General features: G+C 42.4%; 1 protein-coding gene across 1 annotated transcript in view; it reads left to right on the top strand.

Annotated features, from left to right (window-relative positions):
• Positions 1–16,370, top strand: part of LOC311256740 (lissencephaly-1 homolog) — a 38,183-nt gene extending 21,813 nt beyond the window's left edge. The window contains exons 4-11 of the mRNA XM_084352024.1: positions 2,255–2,329; positions 2,487–2,693; positions 7,447–7,615; positions 9,433–9,535; positions 9,643–9,871; positions 11,257–11,358; positions 11,522–11,678; positions 12,673–16,370. Coding sequence (XP_084208150.1) covers positions 2,255–2,329; positions 2,487–2,693; positions 7,447–7,615; positions 9,433–9,535; positions 9,643–9,871; positions 11,257–11,358; positions 11,522–11,678; positions 12,673–12,746 — 1,116 coding nt within the window. The 3' untranslated portion in view covers positions 12,747–16,370. The remainder of the gene's footprint in view (positions 1–2,254; positions 2,330–2,486; positions 2,694–7,446; positions 7,616–9,432; positions 9,536–9,642; positions 9,872–11,256; positions 11,359–11,521; positions 11,679–12,672) is intronic.
• The last annotated feature ends 78 nt before the right edge of the window (positions 16,371–16,448 follow it).

The raw sequence follows: 16,448 nt of genomic DNA, 5'->3' as shown, positions 1-16,448 counted from the left end.
CACTCCTTGGTTACCTTGTTTTCTGTTTTGCATCATTGTCCCGTTGTCTTAAAATGGGGGAAACTATACCGAAGCTATTTTGATCACCCTCAAAGTTGGAAGTCAGCACTAAAAGCTCATAGTCATGGTATTATTTCATTAAAAATGTACTGTAGTATAGAGTCAACATGTGAAAGAAAATGTGCTGTTGTCTGAACACTTGGATAATCTAAGCATAGATGTGGAACAAATGCGGACCCTAAAATTTGATACAGGAGCTTCTATCCATATCCTTTCCATCTAAGACTCTTTTCATCTCAGTCTAATTTCCCCCTGCCTCTCTATAGCACCTCTTCTTTCACCTTGTGTTCACATGACACCCCACCCCCTTCTCCTCCGTGTCTTCATTCGCTCGTCTTCCAGACGTTTTCTCTGTGGCAGCCCTATGGAAGCAGGCTGAATAATAGATGAATGGCACGGAGGGATAGGTGCACCCTGTTGGGTATTAGCGCTCAGCCACACACACACACACCTCCTTGGCAGCACCATGCTCCACCAAGTAAATTTTAGCTCCATTTCCTTGAGACCACATTGTCAAAAGTTCATTACTAAGGCATTTGTTTATGTATGTTAAATGTGGTTAGATTTGTTTTGAGTGAATCAAATGATTCTTACCGTGGCTCTTCGTGGATGCTTGAGTAGCAGTTTAAGGTTAATGGTTTGTGAGGCTGCATGCACTAGCAGGTTTTCATAGTGCTTTAGTTTTTTATTTGATTCATAACAGAAAATCTACGTACCTGCATCGACAGAGACACACACACACCCACCCACACATGCATTGATACTACCCACTGTTAAGAGACTGCCAGGCTTCAGTTAAGTCTGGCACCATGTGCGTGTGTGTGTGTGTGTGTGTGTGCGCGTGTGTGTGTAATGGGCAGCGTCTCCAGGCAGATGGCAGATTAGATGATGGCAGACTTGCCCATACTGGGCTCCATGCTCTCCCTGTATGTTTTCTCTCTCCTCCATTTCTCTGCACTGCCTCACTTCACGTCTTTGTCTTTTCATACACCTCACGTTCGTCTAAGGAATCACCTCTTCTCTTTAAGAAGTGTTAAATATAGCCGGTGGTGATGCCTACACCTCTCCACACCTCGAGGATGTCTGCCTTTGTTTCCAGCCGAGGCTGAGGAGCTAGCTGTGAAATTGGAGCGCAACGCTAATTTTCTCCCTCACTGACACTCGTGGCTGTCTGTCAATGTGGGTTTTTGATGCTTTGATAGTTAATAACAGCCTCAAGGCATTGTTAAACACACAGTGGCACCAAAACAAGGATAATACGAACAAAACAAAGCCACACTTTATTTTGTTATTATTTTTGCTTGTGTTCTTTCACTTCAGAGAAAGGAGATGCTCTATATTACAGTAATTGTTAACATGACACCTTCATGAATAGGGCTGTAACTGACGATTATTTTCATTATTGATCAATCTGACGATAATGTAAGAATGTATTTATTTATTGAGTTTATTAGTAGATTTTTTAAAAATCGCAACAAATGTTCTTCCCAGTTTTCAATAGCCCACAGTGACGTCTTCAGATAGCTTCTTTTGTCCAACCAATGGTCCAAAACCCAAAAACTCTTCATTTACATCGATGTCAAAGAAAAGCAGCGAATCCTGACATTTATGAAGCTTGAACCAGCAAATATTTGATAGTTTTGCTTGGAAAATGACTGAAACGATGAAGTGATTTTGAAGTGACAGAAAACATGCCACCACATTGTTTTGTTTGTGTCTTGGCAGTAAGAATCAGACTGTATGTGCCATGAGGTCTGTTATGTAAAAACTAGTGGGCTGCTCGTGGTATTAGCCTGCAGGTGGAATCAGGCCTCCGTCTGCCAGGACTGCCACAAGTTAACTTCCACCGCTGCCTCCAGTACCGGGTGTGTGGCTGTAAGCTGCCTAAGCCTTTCTTGTCTGCAGGAGATTAGCTTGTGTGAGAAGGATTAGGACTAGGGTGTGTGTTTATGTGTGTGTGTGTTTATGTGTGTGTGTGTCGTACAGTAGGTTGGCGGTGTCTGGCAGTCGGTGTTGGCCTGTGAGGGGTGTGTAAATAATTCCCTGTTCTTTCTTACTATAGCCAGAGACCTCAGCATGCCACCCCAGCTGGCCCACCTCCCACGGGCCTCACTGATTATGCTGAGCCCACGACTTTGATTGGCTTTCTTGGCATGTTTGCCTGATATCCTTTTTTTTTTTTTTTTGTCAACAGAATGAAGAATTGGATAAGAAGTATGCTGGCCTTTTGGAAAAGAAATGGACCTCAGTCATCAGATTACAAAAGAAGGTTTGTGGAGTTTTTTCCTGCTCAAAGAATGCTTGTGGGTATTGTAGTCTTGTGAATGTTTTGTGACATCACTGCTTCCTGGAGCAATTATCCAGACATGTGCACATTTCTACATATTTCCTCTTCGCTGCTAACTTGTACCTGTACATTCGAACAGGTGATGGAACTTGAATCCAAACTGAATGAAGCGAAGGAAGAGATCACCCTTGGTGGGCCTGTAACTCAGAAGCGCGACCCCAAAGAGTGGATCCCACGCCCACCAGAAAGGTACGCGCTGAGTGGCCACCGCAGTCCAGTCACCCGCGTCATCTTCCACCCAGTCTTCAGTGTCATGGTGTCGGCCTCTGAGGATGCAACAATAAAGGTGAGTGCAGCCAGATGGTGGGAATGGTGGTTTGACAATGGATGTGTTGCAGAGCCCGGGGGAACTGATGTTCTTACTTTTTCTTTTTTCTTATTTGAGATGGTTTTGAGGGTTTTCCAAGAATGCCCTGCAGAGATCTGAGAGTCTGCAGGTTTTTCCAAATAAAAGCTCCATCAGGTGGTTTCACTGATTAGTGTCTTTGGGCTGAAGGTGTGCAACTGGGTGAAATCTCTGCTGAACATCTCCAGTATAAACCTGCAGGGTTGTGCTCCCACTTTGCACATGATCAGATAACTGATCTGTTGTGTGCATCTATTGATGTGTGTTTCCAGTTCAACATAACCATGTACTTCATGGGGTTTCTCAGAATAATCAATTAGTCAATTATCAAAAACCAGGAGTCAAAACTGTGCGTTGTTGTAGACCAATGGTTTATTTGAGAGTTTAGCACGGTAATATGTGGCATCATAGTACATCATGGTAGGCTGTTCAGAGCCTTTGAGATGGCCTTGTTACAACCGGTCGTTGTTGAACATATATTTAAATGTGTCTTTTTGGACATAATGCTGAATTTAAGGTATTTCAAGAGGGAAAGACCTCCGCTATCCCTTCTAGAAAGCAGTAGTCCTTATTGCAGTCAAACAGTATCACTGTTGTATTGAGGACTCTACACTGGTTCTATTTGAGACCTTTGTGATGAGAAGTGATCATTATTTGGTGAAAAGAAAACATGATAAATCTCCTACTGACTGTTCGACTACTTCAAGGAATGAATTGATTACTACTAAAATGCAGTAGTCATGAATGCCCTACTGTATGTATCTTTATGTACGTACACCTCTTAGTACGTCAAGGTTTCAAAGCCACAGTAGCAGCAGATGAAACCCTTTTACAAGTCTCATGATGACCATGAAAGGTTTCAGTGTTCCAGGGATGAAAAGCTGCCTTGCTTATCTAACATCTTTGGTTTGGAGGAAATTTTTCACTGTGGACATGTAACTGCTGAACTAAAGCATCATAATAAACAGATTATGTTAGGTTTGGCAACAGATTTAGAAATAAGGATAAGATTTATATATTTGTTTTAGATTAATGTATAATTTAGCTTAACAGTGTCAGCTGACATGTCAGGCATTAATCAAGATGAGACAACAGTATTGATGTCAAACTGAGGTCACAGATGCCATCATGTGTTGCAGAGCTGGGTTTAGAGTGAGGTTATTCAGTAAGCAGTTTTAACGGTTGTGAATATAGATGTTGATGCAAGTCAGAAACATCTGGTCGACTCGTTTGAGAACCCTGGTGATGGATGAGTTGTCAAAACAATCCGCAGGCACGCTGATTAAAATGCACTCTTTTCAGTTTCATCTACTCGATAAAATGACTATTGAATATTTTTCTTGAATATCCATTTTTCCACTTAGAGGATAAACTGACCACCTTCTCCAATCCTTTTCCTCTCTCTCACCAAAGCAAAACAACCTCATTAATTCAGCGTGTGCTGCCAGTCATTCAGGCAATATCAACAAAACCGATCAGAGTTATGTCAGTCCATATGTTGTCACTTTGTAAACACCTTTAAGTAGTCATAGAGCTTAAGTATACAATATGTACAGTAGTCACACAAGACAAGGTGTTGAACAGTTTATCTTTTGTGTTAACCACAGCCCGTTTAAAAAGAATATGCATCTTAGATATAACCTAATGGTGACTAAAACAATTTCTACAAACCGTTATTCTGTGCTTACCCAGCTTACACAGACAGCACAGCTGTGGCTCTGTGGGTAATATTTGAGTATGCTAATATTCTCATTGAAGATGTTTGGAGTAAAGCTGGGAGAAATGTTCAAACATAATATTCCTTGCACATAATGGTTTCAAAGACAAAAAGACTACATAAAAATATCTAATGTGTGATTTTGGAGCTTCCTCTGTTCATCTTTGGTTATTAGCCAACTAAAAATGAAGACATACAGGGTGTAGATCAGTGTGTTTGTTTTCTCACGTCCTCCCCACATCACAGTAATAGGATGCAGGTTTAAAATCAACAGAGTGGTCTTTTTTTAATTTATTCCAGCTTGGTTTCAGCTCTACCACATTCAGCTTCTGCTCAGTCTGTTGAACGCTGCTCCTCTCTCCCTCACTCGCTGTTATAACGCTCCTTTCTAGACACGCCCTGTATGTCACATCTTTCTCTCTCTGTTGTCTGTGCATCCCTAGATTCCATATATAAACTCTGTTGTCTGTCTCTGGGCTATTTTTGCTGCAGCAGCTCTCTCTTGCCTCACTGCACAATGCCAATACTCTGTTGAGCTGTTTGTTCTGCATATTTTATTCATGAGACAATAAGAGACACATGTACATCTCCTCAGCTACACCCACACAGCAGGCATTCCTCTCTCCGTTTTGGCATCTTCTTCCTTTTCCAACCCCACCCGTCCCTCCCACTGCGACCCCGCCTCCAAGCATCCTGCCTCATTTATCTTCCACTTAGAGCATCAGCTGCCCCACTATGACTACCCTCCATCGGAGCTATCCATCCCTCAGGAGGAAATCTTAAATTCAGCCCTGCTTTCTTGCTCTTCTTTCATGGCTGCCTCGTCTCTCAGTGGCCTGGCCTGGCTCCCCCTGTGTCCTACTTTTCTCCTCCTGAGCAGCTCTGTTAAATTTTTAAGAGGAGTAGACCTCGTGCTCTTGACGCTCTGTCACTGACTGAGAGGCTCATCGGCTTTCCACCTCATGCCAGTGAGCCTGCCCAGCCTGATGATCAGACTGAGCTGCTTTCTATTCATTTCATTCATTCATCCCGGTATTGTGCTCATGTTAGCCTATTTCTTGTTGAGAGGACAGGTGTTTTTGTTTGATTTTGTCCAAATCAGCCAGTAGTTTGTCACACATCCATCCTGTTGATGTAATGTATTTTTAGGCAACAGAGAGGCTGCAGTAGCGATTGCTAGGATCTATTAAACTTTTTCCAGGCTCTTACTTGTGAGCATTTGCTTTCATCTTTGTCGTTGTTGATAGTTAATTGAATATCTTTGCGTTTTGAGCTGCTAGTTGGACAATTAAGCAACTTGAAGACATCTCAGGCCTCAAGAAATTGTGACACTCGTCACTGTTTTTGTTAATCTATCATGAAATAATAAACAGACATATAAAAAAGATAAATTCCAGTTTTTAAGGGTTTTTAGGTGACTATTACTTGGTTGGATCTTGTTGCCAGGCAACCAAAATAGACTCCAGGAAGTAACCTGTCCAGGCCTGAAAGACAGTTGGTTGGTATTTCTGTATGTCAACTTCCAACAATCTGTACAGAGGTGGCAACGTTATTAATTTGCGACTGCATTTTTGTGGCAGCTTGTGGATGTATTTAGCTTCCAAGCTATGCAGAAAGATTATGCAACACTCTTAATCTTACCCACAAAGTTGATGTTTGCGTTGTCGCTCGCTCCTTTAATTTGCCACTTTCTGCTCGTCATCCTCCCCCTCTGTTTTCCTCGTCCTCTCTCCTCTGCAAAAGTGGCAGATCTTTGCATGACAAGATGGTACCTTGAACAGCTCTAACCTTTCACAGTATGTAAATCAGCAGGTCCGGGGTGCAGCACTGTGCTCACTCAGACATGTAAACCAGAGGCTATGTTAATTTAAACAAGGGCAAAGAGCCTGTGCGTCAGATGACTTATTGCTTACTTCATGGATGGCACATCCAAGGGAAGTCTTTTTTTATTGTTGTTGGCCTTTGAATGAGAGAAATTTAAGGCATTTTCCCTGGAAGAAAGTAAACTATTAATCATCCTGAAACGGGGCATGTTTGTTTTGGAGGAGTGCCAGTAGGAATCATTGGTGACACAGCATTGAGTTACAGGTAGTTAATGGATTATGTGTGCTTTAGATGCTGCTGCTAAATACCGTTTTATGTGTGTAGTCTTTTAAACCTGGTGTACCTCCAAACACATTAACTGCATTGATCTTTTCCAGGATAAACCCCCACTTTGCACTTTGTACCTTGCAGCCATCTGCACTGTCTGTAGCTTCCTTTGGGGAGGGGGGAGGCGAGGAGGGGTCTCCTGTCACCGTCTGCCCAAAATCCCTCACCCCAAGAGGGGACCCAAGGAGGGTTTATCCCTCCGTGACAAACCGTCTGTCTGCTTGAAAGCCAGAGACGTAACAGCTTTCTCAGGCTAGAAAATCAGGCTTACTACTGTTCACTCCATATTCTGTCTGTACTCCCACTGGCAGCACCGTACTCAACACAATAAACTGTCTCTCTTCTCTTATCAGGCCTAACTGTAACCCTAATCAGCATGCTGGCACATGCGTCCCTGCCATTAGCAACAGTAATACGTCACAGATTCTGTAATTCAATATACAAAGAGTGTGTGGTGTCTGCAAACTGAGGCCTGTAATGAGTCGAAGACGAATGCCATTGTAGCATGATAATTTTTAATCATTCCTCCATCAGTGTATCTTATTGTTGGGACAGTGATGTGACTTCTTTGAACAGCTTGGCTCTCTCTTCTCGGCTTGTTTTGGCTGTTGAGCTGAGAGATGAGGTGACATGGGGCCACAGATGATGTGACATTTGGGGGCTTTGCCGGGGTTTGGATAGGGATTCAGTTTGAGATGAACAGCAGAAGTGCGTTGACAGTGATATACAGACGATTATATTCAGTATGGCTGTTCATGAAATGTGTACATTCTCCTATACATAGATTTCCCTCAAGCTGATGTATGAATATGTTTTCCTCTGCAGGTGTGGGACTATGAGACAGGAGACTTTGAACGCACACTGAAGGGCCACACAGATTCAGTCCAGGACATCTCTTTTGACCTGAGCGGCAAAGTGCTAGCATCGTGCTCCGCAGACATGACTATCAAGCTGTGGGATTTCCAAGTCTTTGAGTGCATCAGGACCATGCATGGTAAGAAGATAAAACTGTTTATTTTAGGGCTGCAACTAACGATTATTTTTACTGATTATTCAGTTAATTGTTTAGTCTATATAATGTCAAGAAATTGTAAAAAAGGTTAAAGTGACATCTTCAAATTCCTTCTTTTGTCTAACCAACAGCCCACTTTACCACCCTAGCTTATTTGTGTAAAAAAATAATCTGGACGTTTACTTTTTTTATGACCACTTTTTGGCAAGTAAGGAAAAAAACCTGCGAGTAGAGAACAATTTACAGCTATGTTTCACAGCTGCCACCATTTGTGTTATCTCTGAGATTGTGCTCTGTTGTGGTTATTGCTGTATGAATGCAGCTTGTGACTGTGCGCAGGGCTCAGGTGGTGCAGATGCTGTTCGTTATCACATTTGATGCTGCTGATGAGCCTCAATCTGCTCCAATTCACAGCACCCAGATTCACGACCACCTCTGAAAAATGGACTGTTTTAGCCATCTTGTGTCTCTTAGTGCCCAGACTACTCTCCACCACAGTGCACTTCTCCTGGCACTTGTATCCAGCTCCTCTCCTGTAATCATGTTTCTCTTATTTTTGTACTTTTCTGGAAAGCTGCTACGCCATTGGTCATGTCATCAGCAGTGGCACACCCCCCTTTTTTATACCGTTTGCCGAGTAAATGATGGCAGCGTAGTCTATATGTGCCCTTGGGCCCTGCTGATTTGAGAACTAGCATTTGAATCATTTTTTTCTTTGTTGGATTTGCGAGATGGCCCCCCATCAACCAACCAGCAGCAGCCCAAACAATAAGAAGCCTCAGCATTGCTCATTTTCTTCTCCTCTTCCCACATGTGCTTGAAGTGTCCCTTTAAAGTCCGACTTTGAAGCAGACATGAATGAATATCCATGAAATAAATAAGCCTACTTAGTGCCCAGACGAGAAACGCTCTGGCTTTATTCAGTTTATGCTGTAGTTGTAAATCCTGCATTTTGTGCAAGTGAGCAACAGATTTCACTGGTTGTGAATCGTTTTAGTTGTAAATGAGGGTGTGAGCTCCTGGCACATTTCCTCAAACAGACGAGCTGCGTTCACACTGTGCAGAAAAACATTTAAGTGCAGAGATCACCGTCTATTACACGGAGCCTGCTGTCTAGTTCTTTTACCCTCCATTTCCTCTCCATCTTTCCTTTTACTACTCCATTCACTTTTAATTCATACACTCAACCCTTTCCTCCTTTTTTCCATCCACTCCTCCTTTTTTCACATCTTCAAAAAAACATAAGGCCAACTGGTGAAGTAGATTAGTGCCGATTTGGACAGCAGTTTAATTATCCTCTTCAGCACCAGATAGCACTTTTCAGTGTAGCTGCCACCCATTATTATAGCCTGATGGCATGTGCCTGCGCACGCACACACATACACACACAGTTAAGCTGGCCTTTTAGAGTATACTTACTGTTGTCTTCATCTGTTTAGCAGCTTAAATATGGCCTAGCGTCTAGGTAATTAGGCATCTCTTATTCTCCGCGGAACAAAGTAAGCCCCAGCAAATTGGCTGCCTTGCTTGTCATTTAATTGGCTAATTATGGCTAAACCCATAGTTTTTTGGCGCTGTTGGTGGCTGAATGCGGGTTTTCTAAAAAATCGTTGGTGAGTTTTGATTCCTATGATTCTTCTGTTTCAAGAAGGGTTGATTAAAGAGATTGTGTGTGGCCATCTGAAATGATTAGATTACATTTTAATCTAGGTTCAAGTGTTGCGTTTCGTTGCTCAGAAAGCTTTATGATGGTTTCTCGTTCTCACTTTGATCTTGTTTTTGTCTTTTCTGTTTTCTAGGACATGACCACAACGTTTCGTCTGTAGGCATCATGCCCAATGGAGATTACATTGTTTCTGCCTCGAGGGACAAAACCATAAAAATGTGGGAGGTGGCAACTGGGTACGCACCCTCCAAAGACACCCTTAAAACAACTTTATTCTATTTAAGTATGATATTCAGATTGATTTATCGCATCCACTCTGACAACGCTGTTTTCTGTGCATCAGCTACTGTGTGAAGACCTTCACAGGCCACAGGGAGTGGGTCCGTATGGTGCGGCCCAACCAGGACGGCACACTGATCGCCAGCTGCTCCAATGACCAAACGGTGCGCGTGTGGGTCGTGGCCTCCAAAGAGTGCAAGGCTGAACTACGGGAGCACGAACATGTGGTGGAGTGCATCTCCTGGGCACCAGAGAGCGCCTACCCCACCATCCAAGACGCCACAGGCTCCGAGGTAAAGGACCGCTCAGACATTTAGGGTTTGGAGGCATCGCGAGCCACATCTCTTGAGCTCTGCATGCGTTTCATTGCACCAACTACAGTATATTCTTAATCAGTCATACACTTGATTACATTGGCTAAACTTCCTCGAATGAAAACAGACCAAACAGGTAAAGTCATTGATTTGCGCCATGGCAAACAAACTCTGATTATAATGTGGTTTTCGCACACTATCAGATGAGTATGTTCCTTCTCTACATGCGTAGCCATGTCAGTGAGTCTTGTACGTCACTGCTGGGGCTCACAGCCACGTGAAGCTTGAAAGCTTGAAAGCTTGAAAATGAAGAGTGTGTGCATGCATACACCAAAGGAATATCAGCATGACCTAGAGTCAGCCCACACTCCCTCCTCATGCCTTGTGATCTCAAGTGTGTCCAATTGCAGCCTTGTCAGATTAAAACAATGTTTGCCCCTGCAGCAGTTGTCCCAGTCTAACCTGTGAGCGGTGAAAAACAGGGTGCGCTGGTGTTGTTTGGTTTATTGAAACATGCACAGATGTTACGTATTACTGATGGAGACCTGATGCCCGAGTGACAGCTTTTGTCCCAAAGATGTGCAGTGATTGCCAGATTTTGTTTCAGTTTTGTTTTGCTGTATTGCTTCTAGACAAACAACTGTACACAGTATTTTTTTAAAAACAGATGACAGAAACAAATGAAAATGTACAAATTAAAAGGTAGATGGCACAGAAAGTGAAAAAGGAATTTAATGAAATGTAAAACAAGTCAGTTTACAAAGTTGAGTGTGTTGTCCAGTGTTTCTCAGTAGGTTTTTTGTTTGTAGAAATTGTACAGACAGAATCATAAAAGCAAGGTTATGTTTAGAAAAAACAGAAGATAGTGGATTTGTGAATGCATTCACAGACCACAGCAGTTGAAAATGTAGATTCACCAATTCTCCGGTTTTTGCTCAGATGCACCTGCCAGCCTGTTTGAACACAATCTCCACTGATGCAGTAAAATCTATTAGGCATGTAATGACTGTAATGACTGTTACTTACAGTGTGCCTGAAGCAGCTTTTACACACCTTTGTTATGTGTTAACAGTACTTGGTGGTTAATGTAGTGATCTCTTTCCCCGTGGTGACGGATGATGTATGGATTTCAAGTGTGCCTTATTTCCATTTGAGTGAAACAGGAGTTGATGCAAGGCCGTCGTACAATTCCTTAAAATTAGATTAGGTTTTAAAAGCATTTGGTCTTTGATTTTTGCCTGATTTTGAGATTTAATGTTTTAGAGAAGTATTTCTGTGCTACAAAGAAAGAATTACACACATGTTGTATAAGTGTCGCACCATTATTCTCCATACTTAATTTTTCTGTCTTTGTGTCTAACCAGTCCAAGAAGAGTGGTAAGCCAGGCCCCTTCCTGTTGTCTGGCTCCAGAGACAAAACCATCAAGATGTGGGATGTTAGCATTGGCATGTGCCTTATGACACTGGTGAGGACCATCTTAGGCTAACAGCTGTTACATAAACCATTTCATAATTTGTATGTGTATGTGAATATTTGGGTAAAATGTCAAGAGTGAAAGCATTTTGCCTCATGAATGTGATGCATTGGTTTGCAACTGGTGTCTTTAGCAGCGTCTATTTGTCTCACAGGTTGGCCATGACAACTGGGTGCGTGGTATCCTCTTCCACCCTGGAGGCAAGTTTATTGTGACCTGTGCAGATGACAAGACCTTAAGGATCTGGGACTACAAGAACAAGCGCTGCATGAAAACCCTGTGTGCCCACGAACACTTTGTTACCTCTCTGGGTAAGCAGCCCCTCACCTCCTGAAACAAAGCTTCATTTTTGTTATTGTTTGGCCAGTTGGTCTCCTGAGGTGCAGCAGGAACCTCTCTCGCTCATTGGACAGTGGAGCTGGTTTCACAAATATCTGCTGTAGCCAAAGGTTGAATAATTGTAAAGGAGCCCAGTTTCTCCACCGGCAGAGCGTCCTGAGGGTTGCTGGCAGCTGGGGTTTAAGAGGTAGACAAGCGCTTGAGGATTTTCCTGCCTCCCCCTCCTCGTATGTGCAGCTTTCCAGCAGATCAAGGCTCAGGAACTCTCTTGAGGAGCTCTTCAGCCAACTTTTCCTTGGCAAGCCGTTTGAAACCCAGTCCTCTTAAATCCTGCTTCAACCAAAGAGGATATCGCTGTGAGCTATTGATGTGATGAATTCTGGAGAGGTGTGGAAAAGACAAAGCACCTTTGTTTGAAATCATTTGAGAAAAAAATATTATTTTCCACCATTTTCTAAAAAGTATTAGCGCTTTTGCTCAAATGTGTTTGCATTCCAGCCTGATAATCAGACTGAATCACCATCTCCCCTCTTCATTCAGCCTGCCCTGACATCATTTCATGTTGGCTCATTTTTGGGAGGGTTTTTTTGGTTTGGTGTTTCCCTAACGAATCGGTAGTAAGGGATGCATCTTTGCTGCCAAGGTTTTTTTTCAAGGGCTCAAAGGAATGAAACGCTGCAATTAAATTGTCAGCAATTTGGCCAATCAATAAGTTGACTTACACATTGCTCCAGTGATCTAGTTCACGTTTCTCTCTTATTTTTTGGCAAATGTTCAGTCATTATTTTCAATGAATGCATCCTTGAAAAAATTGTAGATAAAGACTGAAGCCAGGATACCGTCCAGATTACTGGGATAAATGTGTGCAGAAGTCTTGTTGTATTAATTCCTCAGTAATTCTCATCTTAAGGAGAGCTTATGTCCTCTCCTTTGCTTTGTTCTGATGATCTTTTGTCTCTTCCACAGATTTCCACAAGGCTGCTCCCTACGTGGTCACTGGGAGTGTAGATCAAACAGTAAAAGTGTGGGAGTGCCGCTGATTTGGACCTTGGAGGATTGGACCACCACCCCAATTACCCAGGCGCTCCTCTGGATCCCACCTCCCCTCCTCCTCCTGCCATCCCACCTCTCCCTTTTCATCCCACCTCCCCCCTCCCCTCACCTAACCTAAACCTCACCTGCACATCATCATCTCCTCCGGCTGCACTTACCACCATGGTTATTTACCCATCGCTCTCTCTGGTCCAATAACTATTGTCCTTCTATGTAAATTCCTTGATGTAGATCGAGCTATTAAATGTTACACAAAAAAAGTATTCTTGCATGGTAATCCAAAATTGTATACTGTAAATTTACATAACGTCTAGAAGTACCATAGGTTTACCACGGGGCTGGCCGTCTGTCACGCAGCCTTACCGACCACCCGAAGGCAGATGTTTTTGACTGGGTGTAAAATGTAGGGCACTAAAAACCGATAATTTAAGAAATGACAGTGTCTTTATGTGTAAAATTTTTTTTGTCTATTTTTTTATTTAGGATTTTTTTTTCTGTTATTTCTCTCCTTCACTGTCGTAGTCTGTTGGTGCCTAGCTTGGTGAAACTTTCGAGAGATAAGGCAGGAAGAGCATATATGATGCGATAAGATACGATTGTCTGTGGGGCTTTGTTATTTAAATAATCTGTAGCTTTATAACATCACTTCTCAAGTGTGCATACCATTTCTCTTCATGTGGAACTAGGTAATATTTTAATGGCTGTATATACGAATGTTTCAAACTGTTGTCCTTGGACCTCGGGGGCTTCAAAACAGCTTTGTACTCTTGTCATGGTGGCACATGAACCACTGCTAGGCTTTAGATAAATTATCCCATTTAATGAATCTGCAGAGAAGAATAAAAGTGGCTGTGTGGATAACCACAAGAAGCCCAAATGTAGAGAGCAAGTTTGTTTGGCTTTCGCCGTCAGTGAGCACCCTGGGTTACAGCAACACCTGAGCAGAGTTCAGGGATTACACCCGTTTAATCTCAAGCACTTGATAAAGACCTTGGGTGTGTCAACTTCCTGTGAACCTTGCATGTCCAACTTGAACTGGAGCCTCTGTCCACTCCTTGTCCCCTGACCAGTCAGTCTTGGCAGGGTTTGGTGAACCATAGGAAATATGTAGTCAGAAGATGCTCAGTTGTCCCACGGCGCCTTTGAAGACTACAAGCACGAGCCTTGTGTGAGATAAACCCGCTAAAGAGAAAACATAAAGGCATGATGAGGAGTCAAAGTGAGCCCCCTGGGTTTGATATCTGGGATGTGCAAAGATCTCTAATTTCTGAGGGGAGAAATATATGTTCTGCTTAATGAAAAATGGTTTTGAGTAAGAAAAAAAATCAGTTTTCTGTGAAAATATGAAATGTAAATTTAGCTTGTTATTAAGAGATTTGGCAATTTTGTATTATCGCACTAAAGGATGAACTGGATGGGAATTTAGGGTTAGTGAGGAAATGCTAGCAGCAGACATGCTAAGTGATCTGTTGATGGTGTTTGTCTGTAGAGGGGTCTGATGCTGAGGTTGTTTTTTTTGATATATGGAGGAGAAAGCTAAAGCCTGAGCAGCTGGGAACTCTACAGACAGACACCTCAGACCACCTCATATGTATGCAAACGTCTTCTGAGTGGCTTTCCTCAAACTGTAAAACAGGAAGATTTTTTGGAACGACTGGAAAATAACTGTAAACCAGTCCACGCTGTAGAAACAACCATTCCACTCCCCTTGGAGGACATAAAAGAAATGAAACATCTTGCTTCTAACTGTAGCTGACAAGGTGATTCATTAATCTTGCACATCCCTGTTTTCACTGAATCTTTGGTCGTTTAATGATGACCAAAGACAACATTAAGATTTAGTGATGTTGATAAAATGCATAAACCTATAATTTCTGATTAGCCTTTTCATTCCAATGCAGTTCTTGGCTAATAAAGAATTCCACTGCTTAACTGATCTTCTTACCTTTTGCTTCTTTGCCACATTTTCCTCCTCTTCCTGTGTGTACTGGATGTGGTGATCTGCTGCTCAAGCTCCTGCTAGTGGCTACTGTGAGCCTAATGTGACCTGTTGATGTAGCACTGCTGCATGTAAACCTGCACCGGAGGCAGAGCTGTCAGAATGATACTTTTTAAAAAGCTTAAACACTGGAGCCTCCCTGTCAGAGACCAGTCGGTTTAATAATGAGGTGAAGAAGTGTCTCTGTGTACTAAATGTAGGTAGACATTTAGGAAAATATGGTTATTTTTCTTTAATGCTGAGACTTAAATGAGAGGATTGATACCTTTCCCATATTTGTACTGTAAATACAAAGCTGCTGCTAGCAGCTGGTTAGCTTAGCCTAGCATACATGCTGGAAACAGCTGGCCTAGCTATATAATGATAACAAAATCGGTCTGCCAGCACATATAAAACTCATAATCAACATATTGTATCTCGGTTGTTTAATTCGTATCAAAATGAAGTGTAAAAACAGCAATATGCTGTATTATAGTGGGTAGATGTTGGAGTATATGTCAACTGGACGCCATTTCACCCCCCAGAGCGGCAAGATCATGACCTGCCCTACTCTTATCTCTCATTGGCTAGTAACCGGATGCTAGCTCCAACTACATATTTATCATACAGATATTAGAGAGATTTGCCAACCTTCTCATCTAATTCTTGGTAATAAAGCTCACAAGCCTTGTTCCCCAAATGTCAAACTTCTGCTTATACATTACTGTGTCCTTGGTTGGCTAGCTTAACAAGTTCAGACAGCTCTGTTCACTGGTTGTAGAAAGGCTGGTTTTGTTGTGTGTGTGATTTCTGTAAATGCATTGGGATTGTGGCAGACTAAGATGTCCCAAAGGAGAAACCTATACTCTTTCAGGGAATAGTACTCATGTCTCCCTTTGGTGTGTGCCCCCCTTACAAAGGTCTTATTTTTTTCTACAAGCTGTTTTCCCTGTCCTTTTGGGTGGAGAATCAGCTGATTTTGTAGTACAATTTGGCATGGCTAATGAAGATGCCATTGTGTTAAATGTTCTAGCTGAAGCCAAAAATAGAGACACTTGTCAGTACAATCTGGTTTAGCTTGATAAATCAGCCTCCTTTTGTTGGTTCAGCACTGTGTGACCAACTTTTGAAAATGAGTCTCTTCAGGATCACGCTATGACAAGCCAGACCATTAAATGTAAATGAAAAACTTCTTCCCTTCCTTGGTTTTTACTCAAGGAAGGTGTTTAATCAAAGGTCAGGACGATGTGTGTTCTGTTTCTTTTGTAAGAACCGGTGGAAAAAGCTACAACACAGTTGCTGGTGTTGTATGCAAGTGTGTGCCCTGTTGAAGAAAAATCCCCTTTTGCCATTCACAGGTCCCAAGCAATCCCTGTGCTGCTCTGGTCTGGTGTGTGAAGGGACTGACAGACAGGTTTTGACTGTCTGTGGGTCGTTTCCTCCGGCCTCAAGTCCACCTGTCCTCTGTAATCTGCCCGTGAACCACATCAGAGGGCTTCAGACTGCACAACAAGCTCCTACAGGAGAGCTCATGATGTTTTCGCCACTATGGTCTCACTCTTCACTCAGCAAACTGTTAACAATATACCTGGATGTCATTATTGTTTGCGATATAATAAAAGAAGAAAATCTGCATCTGTGTCGTCCTGCTTATTTGTTTGAAGCGGTCAGTTATTACAATGTACTCTAAACAATATATGTATACAATATA

Source organism: Pagrus pagrus, assembly GCF_965226575.1.
Source record: "Pagrus pagrus genome assembly, chromosome: 4".
NCBI lineage: Eukaryota > Metazoa > Chordata > Actinopteri > Spariformes > Sparidae > Pagrus > Pagrus pagrus.
Note: the sequence above shows the minus strand (reverse complement) of the source record. Positions and strands in the feature narration are given on the sequence as shown.